The sequence below is a fragment of the Montipora capricornis genome, chromosome 13 (assembly GCF_036669925.1).
Source record: "Montipora capricornis isolate CH-2021 chromosome 13, ASM3666992v2, whole genome shotgun sequence".
NCBI lineage: Eukaryota > Metazoa > Cnidaria > Anthozoa > Scleractinia > Acroporidae > Montipora > Montipora capricornis.
Window position 1 is genome coordinate 32,113,998 of NC_090895.1, and position 12,729 is coordinate 32,126,726.

Consider the following 12,729-nt stretch of genomic DNA (forward strand, 5'->3'; position numbering starts at 1 on the left):
ATTGGGGAGTTCAACCAATTAAAAAACGGGTTTCGAGTGAAAAGTCACACAAAGTCTGTTTACCAGTCACGCAAGTTCTAAAGATGGCTCTCTTTTGGGCTCTTATTCCTCTGTTCTGCAATTTAGTGTCCACAGAACAATACCATAGAGATCAAGCCGAAGTTATCATAGAAAACATTAACGATTTTGGCTTTGATCTACTGAAGGTTTTTAACCAAGACCACGGACTCGAGGATAAGAACGTGTTTTACTCACCAGCCAGTATTTCACTTTCACTTGCCATGGTGTTTTTGGGAAGCAGCGGAAACACTGCTCACCAAATAGCCAAGGCCTTTAAGTGGTACAATTATGAATTTGAAGATGTACATTTGGTTTTGAAATCGTTTCAAGAAGTGGTGCAGGAATCGGAACACGAGAATTTGGAGTTGAAGATTGCAAATCGAATGTGGGGACATCACGAATTGCACGAAGCCAACGAATTTAAACAGCGTTCCCTGGCATTTTACAATTCTCATCTGGCAAAAGTCGACTTCAAAGGAAGTTCAGAGAGAGCTAGAGGTGAGATTAACAACTGGGTTGAACAAAATACGGCGAGGAAAATAAAGAACTTTCTTCCTCCCAAAGCTGTTGATCCAGACACGCGTCTGGCGCTTATAAATGCAATATATTTCAAAGGCACGTGGCTTTACGCTTTTCAACCAGAGAGATCTTACCACGCCCCATTTTATACATCAAGTGATCGCGACAATTTTGTAGAAGTGGAGATGATGACACGTAAATCAAATCATAACTATTTTTCAGATGAGGAACATGATTGTCAAATCATCGAGTTGCCATATAGTGGCAACGATATTTCCATGTTCATCGTTCTTCCTAATGAGCTTGATGGAGTGTACCAACTCGAAAGAATGATAACCTCTGAAACACTGTCACTGTGGGTTATGTCACTTCAAAATACTACTGTCAAAGTATCCATTCCAAAATTTAAACTGAGTCAGCATTTCGAGCTGAAAGAAGCATTGAATAAACTTGGTATCATAGACTTGTTTGAACCTGGGATATCAGATCTGTCTGGGATAAGCTTAGTTGAGAGTCTACACGTGTCCCACGTCATGCACAAGGCCCACATTAATATCCATGAACACGGAACGGAAGCTGCAGCAGCATCAGGAGTTCTTTTGCGGAAGCGATCCATTGACCTGCATCCAGAGGTCCACGCCAACCATCCATTTTTGTTCTTTATTTATCACAAGAGTTCAAGTGCTGTATTATTTATGGGTCGAGTTAAAAGACCAAAAGTAAACGAGGATGAGCACATAAGTGACACTGATAATTCACATACAAGTGATGAATTATAGTTATTTTGTAACCAATGTTCACTTGTGGGATTACAAATAACGTCAACTTTTCATGCCACTAACTATGGTTGCTGAAACATAATATACCAAGCAGGAATTAAAGTGTTAGTCATTGGCTTGAAATTTTCCAGTGTGTGGTAACCTCACTGAGTTAGGATCTGTCGTGCGGGATTATCAGCATTTCTATCCGTTGCCTACAAGGAAGAAGTGAGAAACAGGGGTACTGAGCAGGCTTTGAAGGCTGTTGTGTTGTATTATTTCAAAGGGTTCACTTGGAATAAAGAATAATAATGTCATGCTTGTGCATTGCCTTGGAAAAACTCTTGCTGGAAGCAAATATGGGCCTTAATCACACGACATCTATAGTGAGTCCCGAGGGATTGAAAACTTTTGTTTTGCCCCACTGAAACCCGCTCCCAAACATTTTAACTCGTAAAGTGCAGGATACAAAATCTATTGTCTATGGTCAATATGGCTGCCCCACAAATAAGGCCCATAATAATTTATGACACTGACGATAAAGTTTACTATTGACAAGTTGTGGAAGTACTTAAGCCGAGTTTCTGGATATCAGATAATCAGATGATTTGTGCTTTTTTTCTAGCCAGAGTGAATTTGCCTTGCTCATAACAAAAAAAAAAAGTATTCTGAATGCAAAGGTTGTTAATCACTGTCACTGTCTGAGCTACTGCTGTCGCTGCTTCTACTTCGATGTTTCTTTTTTTTCTGTTCACTGTGGTATTTGTGTTTTTTCTTGTCCTTGTGCCCATGCCTAGGCTTGTGTGACGAATGATGCTTCCTCTTTCTGTTTTTCTCCATTTTGTTCTCTTTTGATCCATGTGAATGTCTTTCCTCTTCAATTTCTATCAGCATTTCCACATTTTCATTCACATCATGGGAAAGTCTGAAAACAGAAAAGTCTTGCTATTGAAGAATTCAAATTTAAAAAAATTAAATTCCCAGTTTGGGGAATGAAGAAGTTTTTCTTGGTCAAAACCCTTTAGTTAGTCCTAGCAGCTTGCAAGGCCCTAGCAAAGCACAGCATCAAGTATCACTCAATGAGCTCATTAATGCACACATTCTGATTGGTTCCCTCAAATTTACAAATGAGATGAAGCAGATAATTTGAATGTGCATTTTATAATGAGATTTTACTGCCCCATCAGTAAAATACGGTTAATGGAACGTGACCATACTAAAAGGGGCTATTCATGTCGCGTTAGTTATCTTCGTGTTCTTTGTAGTCGGTCGTTCAAGGTCATAAAATCAATGGTTTTGTTGTAAATAAAATGAGGACATAGTGACTTTGTTCCTAGATATCAGTTTATAACGCACACTTGCATTGGCCAAATCTGTTAAGGCCACAATCATAACTGATAAAGAGCACGTGTAACGCCTACCTGCTCATAGAAGAAGCTGTACAACTGGCTACTTTAATAGACAGAGTCTAGCTATAAAAGCCTCAGTTAGCCGTCCAAGGTTCACTTGGCAGTTTGTCTTCTATAGTAAACTAACTAGCTGTTTGCATTTGTTAAAGTTTTTCCCCTCCCTCCCTTTGGAGATGGGTTGGGTTTATCGCTTTGCCGTCATTAACAATTGGGTCACTCCTGCAAGGTGCCGTTAAGTCTGCGCAGCGACTTCCCCCAAGCTTGTTGGCTCGTTTGCCTTTGTACATTGCTCACTAACCAATACTCTTGTCCGATCCAGCACATGCTGTTTACCAATCAGCTCGTAGTGCTGGGGAGATAAGTGAGGTTGTTCTATATCACGCAATCCTGAAGTCGCATAGGCTAACAAGTCGCAAGGCAGTGTTCCCCTCAAAAAACGCCAATACGTCTGTTGTCTCGTTCTATGGCGCCATACATTATGCGTTGAAGTTGTTGAAGTTAAACAATACAATACATACTTAATTGACCGCTCCCCATAGGGGCTTTTCAGGGCCATTGAAACACAACGAAACGACAGAACAGAACAACAACAACTGTTAAGAATCCCAACTGGCTGGAGGCAAACCAGTTGGCTATTTACAAGTGCGGCTGGGAAGTTGAACCAGGGACTACCACGATCAAATTCAACGAGTGGTCAGAGCGGGTCTTGAACCCGGAATCTCCGGATCTCAAGACAAGCGCCCTAACCACTGGGCCACACTGCCTCCAGAAGTTGAACTAAATTTAACTGAAGAAAATTAAATGACAGGTTCTTGTTCATTAGGAGAAGACTGTAACAGATTTAATATTATGTCCATTGATTATCATTTTTATCACAACATTCATTTTACATGTTTTTTGGAGGGGGGGGGGGGGGAGGTAGAGAATAACAAGGATTAAAACAAAATTATTTTTGCTTTTTTGCCTTAACCCTTTGACTCCGATGAGTGATCAGAATGTAAATTCTCTTAACAATTTCAATATACTGTCAGGTAGACGGGCATTGTCTGTCATATTAGTTTGGATCAAATGAACTTTTACATCTGGGGTACGAAAGGTTTAGATAACATCACATGCATTTCTCGTCCAACACTCACCTTTGATGCAATCGTTTCTCCTCTTTTTCACTTTGACTGTCCTCATCACTACTCGTATCCCTGGTCTTAGATCTTTCTTTTTTTCTGTAAAATTCACTCCTGCTGTGTTCTTTGTCGTTTCCCCTTCGATGATGCCTATGACGACTATGATCTCTTTCCTTGCTCTTGTCCCTTTCTCGGTACTTTCTGTGTTTTGCCTCATATCTCGCATCACCCTCTCGTGACCTTCCTCTGTCCATGTCTCTGTGTCTGTTCCTCTGTTCTCGGTTCCAGTCTCTGTCTGAACGTTCAGACCACCTTCCATTGTGTGGTGTACGGCCTGGGGAGAGTTCATCTCGGTGACTGAACTCATTTCTTGGGTTTTGATACACATGAAGAAAATTGCAGTTCTTTCCACGGGGACAGCGGTTCCTTTCAAACAGTCCTACAAAAATTAGTCGCCAAAACGTAAGTTATAATTATTGAGAACCAAAATAGACGGGTGACTTGCTGGTTACATAAAAACTTGCATTTCGATCTACTGTTTTAGAGGATATCAGTTTTAGTGACAATCCTTATGCGACAACTGAAAATAGTAATAAGTAGTTCATACTAATTCCTTAGCTCACTTGGTACAAGCCATTATTATATCTTTCAGATAGTACGCGCCCTGTGATTAGGGTGCCATATTCTACAGTACAGCTCGCTCAAATTTTCATAAAACATTATGGAGCAAGTTTTTGATGTTGTTTCTGTTACATAAACTTGCAAAACTACTTGAATCTTGCAAACAACAATTTCAAACAGCCAGGAAGTTTTATTTTTTTGGATTTTGACGCGGCAATCTTTGTGGCAGTTGAACCTTCCACTTGACTTCAACTAGTTTCCTTGCCCACACGCTGGACTAACCTCATTTTCTCGGTCCATACTGTAAGTTATGGATCCTTGTTTTTTCCTGTTGATTTATGGCCCAAGCGTGAAGCGCGTGGGCCATAAATCAACGGGAAAAAACTTGGTCCATAGCTTACAGTATGGGCCTTGAACTCGGTTAGTATGAGGTAAGTATGCCTTACTCCTCTCAGTGCCAATTTTAAATCAGTTACATTTGTAAGTGCACATGTAGACTCATTTGTTTCATTAGAAGTGAAAATCCCCCCAAGGGAAGTGACTGATAATTACTTATGGATTTACCGGTAATCATTAACCTGCCGCTTGACCTGTCAATTACCATCATTGTCAGGGTGTTCATAAAGCATCAGGAATAAAGTATTAGAGATTTCTCCAGCGTCTACATGGAACTCTCTCGATATTATCTTCTCTTAGTGGGCATTGTAGTCTCAAGAACTTTATTCATTCAAACTTATTTGTCTGTTACTTCAGAGTACAATAATGAAAACCTTCAATATGCATGTGTTTCATGCATTTAGGTCCAAATACAGTTATTAATCTTATTCATGTAGTGCAAGTTCTCATGCCTACTTGACTAAAGGCTCGATTTCTGCTGCTCAGTCGAGATCAGGTATAGAGTGAGCACTGGCTTATTTGCCAAGACAGCAAAACAGCCATGACTAAAGCAAGTTTCTTGACATGTGCATAAATCTAATGCAATGTAAAATTCAAGATTTAATGTTGACCAAAAAAAAATAGTCTTGGAAAATGAGCATTTTTGCTTGACACCAACTTGTCAATTGAACATAAACATATGGCATGACATACTATTACTACACATGAAACAATATTGGTTCATCTTCCCCAATGTTTAGACATGATTTCAAAAATCTCTAGGAAAATTCAGCAATGTTTTTCAAAAATCTTGGAAAATGATGACATTAAAGAAATAAAAATCTTACACATTCAAGTTAAGTTAAGTTGGCCAGAATCAAGAGTCATTGTTTGAACACCTACATTGTCTTGTAAAACATACCGCAAATTGCTGATTTCCACTTGGTAACAGGCGAAAATTCACAAGAGAGCTGCTTGGATGCATACCATCGAGCATTAAAGATAGCAAATGCTTTGGCACATTCTTCTTCACTAAGAGAGAAATGATCCAACTCCCCATTGAATACAAAATTGTAGGAAATCAAACATGTATCCCGGTATGCTAGGAAGTTTTCCCAATTTATCATTAACTGTAATAGACTGAGGCTTGGGATACTGACCCTACACCCTGAACTTCTCTGAGCTTTCTCAGGAAACCATACAGTGTGTCTAACAAACAAATACTGAGGCACTACATTTCTTTGAGAGAAATGCAAATTTGCTTCTGCTAAAAGAGGAAATCAGTAGACACCATGCTGTAAATAAATTAAACGATGAAATGATATATGAAATGCGGATATAAATCAAGTGAAGCTATGATCCTCGCAGTTATGAACACAATTTTTGCAATTGCGTAAAGAAGCCTGAAAAATTCAGGACTTCAACAGGGTTTGAACCCGTTGTGATGCTCTAACCAACTGAGCTATGAAGCCACTGATGTTGGGTGCTCATCATTTTTGGGTTCCAATGTTCCCTTGAGGAATGAGTCAACAATGAAATGATATATGAAATGGACCATATATGAACTGCGGATATGAAATCAAGTGAAGCTATGATCCTCCCAGTTATATATGTACACAATTTTTGCAATTATGTAAAGAAGACTGAAAAATTCAGGACTTCAACAGGGTTTGAACCCATGACCTCGCGATACCGGTGCAACGCTCTAACCAATGAAGCCACTGATGTTGGGAGCTTGTCATTTGTGGGTTCCAATGTTCCCGTGAGGAATGAGTCAACGATGAAATGATATATGAACTGCCGAGCTATGATCCTTGCAGTTATGAATTGCAAAATTTGGTATCGCGAGGTCACTGGTTCAAACCCTGTTGAAGTCCTGAATTTTTCAGGCTTCTTTACGCAATTGCAAAAATTGCGTTCATAACTGCAAGGATCATAGCTTCACTTTATTTCATATCGGCAGTTCATATATCATTTCATCGTTGGCTCATTCCTCACGGGAACATTGGAACCCACAAATGACGAGCACCCAACATCAGTGGCTTCATAGATCAGTTGGTTAGAGCGTCGCACCGGTATCGCGAGGTCATGGGTTCAAACCCTGTTGAAGTCCTGAATTTTTCAGGCTTCTTTACACAATTGCAAAAAAAGCGGTCATAACTGGGAGGATCATAGCTTCACTTGACGTAAATAAATTATTGTTGAGGAAATTCATCCAGCTGGAGAAATCGAGAGCAAGAAAATAGACAATTGAAGACAAAATCTTGTAATAATGTTGACAGTTTCAACAGATGGCAGTCATCTTTATCAAAACTTACACTAAGTAAAATGTCACAGAATGTTAAATACTGTATGACCTAAAAAAATATTACACTGAATCAAGTGTCATGAAAGGTTATACAAGATTTTGTTTGGGCTACCGTAAGTACAATACGTGTATTAATATGAAAACGAAAAAGACACTTGGTGACAGGGCTGTCTCTGCTGCTGCTCCATCACTCTGGAATAAATTATTGCTAAGTGCAATAAGGGAGGAGGATCATTTTGAACGATCAAGTCCAAATTGAAGACATTTTTATTTACTAGAGAAGCTTATACTTTGTATAGCTTTTGATATTTTGAAGACTTTTTTAATTCTTAATGTTCTTAGCTTTTTAACTGTGTAAAGCGCATTTGATCATATTTACATGCTAATCTGCCCTATAGAAATAATTATTTATTATTATTATCATTATTATTATTACTATTACTACCATTCATACCTCGAAAACTGAACATAAACATTACCCCTGAGGTGTGGCTCATGGTTACAACAAACCTAAAATAGCAATTATGTCAAAGAGAGTCAGTGGATCTACATTGGGCATTAAAATTTTAGTAAATTTGTAAATCAGGATCACATATGATGGATTGGATAAACAAGAATGGATCACTGAGCAGATCAAAGGAAGAAAGAAAAACAGCAAGCAAGCTTATGCATTACTGCAGTATTCCAGGTAAGGTCTGCTGATCTGGCCAGATCCATCTCCAACAGCAATTGTGGACTATGGATAGATTTTTTGTAAACAGTAGACTAAAATTAATGAGCATTAGCTGTGCTTTTTGGAACTTAATACCACTAAAAAAATCCATGCATCTTTTTTAACTGGGATCAAGAACTGAGGTAAGGATACCCAGGATGATGCTAATGTTCAGCACAAAGCCCTACAGAAAGATCACCTAATGCTGACATGTACCTTAAACTGTACAACAGTGCCAGCTTTTCTGAACTCAGGAAGTGTGTCTTCATAAAACTGTTTGAAGTTTTCATAGGCTTCTTTTTCATCATACTGTCAACAACAACAAATAACGAAAGGAGATCAGTGACCACCTTTGAAAATACAGGTACTTATGCTGGTATCCAGACATTTAACCATTATCCTGTGAAATCGCGTGGAATATCGCCTGATACTTAGCCAACTCAGCCTATGGCCTCATTGGTTATTAGACGATATTCCGCAAGATTGAGCAGGATAATGGTTTTATTATTCAACACATTGATGACAAAGCACAATTTTCTACGTTTATTGGAGCTGACACACAAAATTAAGTATATCACAGGATATCTGTTGAGTACGCACAACGAATATTGCGTGTGCCATGACCATATTTGGACATTGTCACAATGTGTTGAATATCAATAACCAATATATTTCGTGTCATAATCCCTGTTGTTATGTTTCCCACCATTTCTGTGTCTAATCTATAAAATTTGAGTTGGACTTCAATGACAATTCTGCTAGAGATTCAATGGCATTGGTGTCGCTTCATTGTACATGTAAACCATAACAATCAAGTTAAGGTGAGTTCATTCACTTGCAGTAAATCCACAATAAGAGCAAATCAAGCTTGCAACTCAAACAGTTGAAAAATGAAAAGGGGACGTGACAAGGGGGACCATCAAGAAAAGGGCACACACTTTGTTGCCTACAAGGTTTTTGCAATACTGGTATTTTATAAATAAGCCAGAAACACATTGTACCTTGCTAAAATGTACTTAATTCCTTCATACCATTCAAAATGAAATTACAGTACACTGTACAGTTCAACATGATTTTTCGCACTAGAATTATTGTACTTTTTATATTACCAAGATAACAATGGGTCCTGGAGTGTGACTCATTAGAGCCACACAAATGAGAAACGCCACGCAAATGAGACATGAATGGACTCGTATATTCTAACAATTCAAACTGAGTTCCTTTATCCCTGTTTTTAATACTGTCTGCTTACAGTTATAATTATCCTTCGCCTGGATTGGTGAAAAGCAGCAACTATCCCCATTCATGTCCCGTTGAGCGCTACACAAGTTGTTTGTATTAGATAGGATGTTAGTCACCATTGGTTTAGTCCTAGACATTAGTCTAAGTATAAAAGGTCTAGTTAAGTCAAAAGTATCACTCTGTGAGCTCTTTAGTTTACTGTAAGGAGTACCTTTACTGTTTATGAATAAAGAGAGGGAACTTTAGGGGAACCCCAATTGAAATTTTGTATTATTTCGTACAATGTCTTTGATATGATACACATGTCAGCTACACTGGTCCTCACAAACCCAGGGTATCTGGCAATCTGATTTCCGCTAATCAGCACCCTGACATTGTGACATTGAATCTTTGCAAAGAAATTAGTCTGGGGCACATGGTAGGAACGTTTCTCTCCTCTCCTCTCCTCTCCCCTCCCTAATCTACAATGTCACTTTTTTAGGCGTGGTCCCCAAGAAACACCGAATGGCATACAATTTATCATTTATCATACCCTGATGGGGATAGTATTAATGACCGCATCCTCAAGGGACCCCTGCACCCTCCAATATGTCCGGGTAGACGATGCGATCCATATCCTCAAGTCCCTGAACAGTATTATGTAGACCTCTACTTCCCTTTTAGGTTTCATTCACATCTTAAACCAACTTTCCGATGCCTTGGAATGGGTTTTAAAGCACAATTACGGGTTACAGTGTGTCCTTCATTTCCTCAACGATTTTTTCATAGCTGAGCCCTCTCGCCTCCAATGCCTGGCTAGCTTTAGTACCGGGGTACATTACTCTATTTTTTCATGTCTGTCCATGCCCCTGTTGTCGCATCCAAAACAAGTTGAGTTCATGGGTACTGACCTAGATACCCTCGTATGGAGGCGAGGCTTCCCACGGACAAACTCCAACACACCCGGGACCCACTCCATTCATTTACCTTTTGCCACTCTGTGTGGCTAAGGGAGCTTCAATCCCTTATCGATACCTTACAGTTTGCTTGCAAGGTGGTAGTACCTGGGAGAATGTTTTTATAGCGCATGATTAACTTGACTTGGGGAATACCCAGCCTTTTTCACCACATCCGGTTGAACAAAGAGTTTATTGAAGATCTGACAATGTGGAAAGCTTTCCTTGCTGGGTGGAATGGGCGCTCTTTCTCTTTAGACACCACTGTTACCCCTTCTCCTGGTCCAGAACTGTACACCGACGCCTCTGGCTCCATTTGTTTTGGGGGCTATTTCAATGGGGCCATGGTTCCAGGGTAGGTGGCCCCCTTACATGCAGTTAAACAGGGATTGGGGTATATACTTCGAATGGCAGGAACTTTTCCCCATAGTGGTAGCATTCCCAATCTGGTTCCCCCATCCCTCAGGGAAACGTATGCAATTTTGTTACGATCATGAATCTGTTGCGGCCATTAACAATTTGGGCCATTCAAAGGCTTCGTGCATCATGAACCTTCTTAGGTTACTTATTCTAATATCCATGAAACATAACTTGTTTGTTCGAGCATGTTACGTCCCCAGGGTTTCTAACAAAATTACTGAAGCCCTTTCATGCTTTCAGGATGCCCATTTCTGGTCAGCGACTCCCAAGAAGTTCAAACTAACACAAGGTTGGGACTAGCGTGGACTACAAACCGTACGTACAGCTCCAGAGAAAAACGCTTCCTCCAATTTTTGCCTTATGAATAGACCTATGTCAAACAACGGGGACATACTCCCAGCTTCTGAGGGGATGCTTATTGATTTTTCCTCGTACATCGCTAGAGCAGTTAAGCATAGTACTATAAAATTGTATCTCTCTGCAGTTCGTAATTTACATGTAGTGATCCTCTTCAGGGAAAACTTCTCATGCAAAAGGTGCTACGGGGCATCCTTCTTTGCCAGGGCAGGTCTCGCATGCAACATTAAATTGTATTGTATTTCCCAAGGTCTGCCAGAAGAGTTGGTGTCAGTGAGTCAGTGAGGTCAGATGGCTTAATTACAGAACAGCAGCAATGTTCTACCTCTAGGCTGGTATCTTGATCAGCTTCATCAAGCATGGACTGAGAGAGTCGGATGTCATTGTACATAGCTGGAATCATCAATGTGACACTTGATGATGGCCTTGGATGTTGCCGTGAACACCTGCACATTAAGAGTTAAGAAAGAATGAGGTGCTTTCCCCAGAGGAAGATGACTTTCTAACTCTTTGGATAAATGAGGGAGCTAGAGCCTTCACTGTCTGTGCTAAATTATTGTGGCTTTATGCTTGGAAGGATTGGCTTTTAGGAAAAATGTATGGGTTGACATTGCTGACTGAGAATATGACACACTCACACTCACATCGCCAAAACACAGTACACCCAAGCTCAGAGGCCTATAACAAGATCTGCTTGTTAGTTTACAATGGAGCTGGAAAATTATGTGATCTTTGGTTTTAATTTCAAGACAAACTCCTCATCACCTTTCTCCAAATCTGCAGGCTCCAGTCTTCAGATAAAATGAGCAATTTACTGTATCCTGTTAAAAAAACACTCATGATGGTCTTTCAAATCAAATTTATTGCATCAATAAATCATCTTATACTAATAATTATTGGTAAATATCCAACAATAGCCACCGACACTGAGGTAAATAGTTGTTTTAGTACGTACTAAAACAGTGAGATAATATAGCACAAAAAGATGATTTTAACTTATTTATTTATGCAAAAATTACAACATTTTTTAGCGCAAATTCCGCACAAATTGCTCAAAGGTGAATAGTTAACCATTATCCTGTGAAATTGCGCGGAATATCACCAAGTGGGCTAAAATCAGGTGATATTCTGCAAGATTGAGCAGGATAATTGTTTTATTATTCAACACATTGATGACAAAGCACAATTTTCTATGTTTATTGGAAGAAAAGGCTGGATAAACTACCATTTTTCTCCGCGACACACAAAATTACGTAAATCACAGGATTTCTGTTGAGTATGCACAACGAATATTGAGCATGCTTTGACCATATGTGGACATTGTCACGATGCGTTGAATTATAAAAAAGGATATCCGGAGTTTGAATAGCCAATCAGCGCGTGTGTTCAACGCTATCCAATGTTTTAGTATATACCTAATAATAATTATTGGTTTACTGTCGGAAAAAAACTTACTTGCTCTGTTCCATAAGATCTCTCAGGTACTGGGGGAGCAAGGGGATTATGCCAGGAATCACTTTTCTAGATTTCGAAATAATGAGCAATCAGTTACCGGTGACTCTCCACTCTCAAACACAATCTCTCAAACATGTTGTGTCAGCACAACTCTTAACCTTTGTTCCTTCCTTCTAAAGTTTTATGAAGGCTTACACAGCAAGAATTGGTTATTAACCCATTGACTCCTGGGGGTTCCCCAGTGACGAGTAAAATCGTCTGGCGTTAGACAGAGCAAAATACTAAGTCTGGCCGGTTTAGGCTGTCAAAGGGTTAAAAGATCATTGATGATAGTCAATTTTTAACCAACGGTATGAGAACACTCACTTCGATGACACCAATGATCCCACAAAAACAGTGGTGTTGATAAATGAGAAAAACAACTTAAGGCTCTTTGT

At 39.5% G+C, this 12,729-nt stretch overlaps 1 protein-coding gene, 1 long non-coding RNA gene and 1 pseudogene across 2 annotated transcripts in view; 2 read left to right on the plus strand and 1 right to left on the minus strand.

The window, feature by feature from the left end:
• Positions 1-1,654, plus strand: LOC138029314 (leukocyte elastase inhibitor pseudogene; annotated as a pseudogene).
• LOC138029313 (U2 small nuclear ribonucleoprotein auxiliary factor 35 kDa subunit-related protein 2-like) overlaps positions 1,226-12,729 on the minus strand; it is a 15,968-nt gene continuing 4,464 nt past the window's right edge. The window contains exons 8-15 of the mRNA XM_068877046.1: positions 12,293-12,358; positions 11,603-11,658; positions 11,163-11,283; positions 8,100-8,192; positions 7,626-7,681; positions 5,786-5,895; positions 3,883-4,306; positions 1,226-2,262 (exon numbers count right to left, since the gene is read on the minus strand). Of these exons, the coding sequence (XP_068733147.1) occupies positions 2,022-2,262; positions 3,883-4,306; positions 5,786-5,895; positions 7,626-7,681; positions 8,100-8,192; positions 11,163-11,283; positions 11,603-11,658; positions 12,293-12,358 (1,167 nt within the window). The 3' untranslated portion in view covers positions 1,226-2,021. The remainder of the gene's footprint in view (positions 2,263-3,882; positions 4,307-5,785; positions 5,896-7,625; positions 7,682-8,099; positions 8,193-11,162; positions 11,284-11,602; positions 11,659-12,292; positions 12,359-12,729) is intronic.
• Positions 8,119-11,187, plus strand: LOC138029317 (uncharacterized). The gene is made up of 3 exons (XR_011127861.1): positions 8,119-8,247; positions 10,721-10,795; positions 11,088-11,187. It is a non-coding gene; the product is annotated as an uncharacterized lncRNA (long non-coding RNA).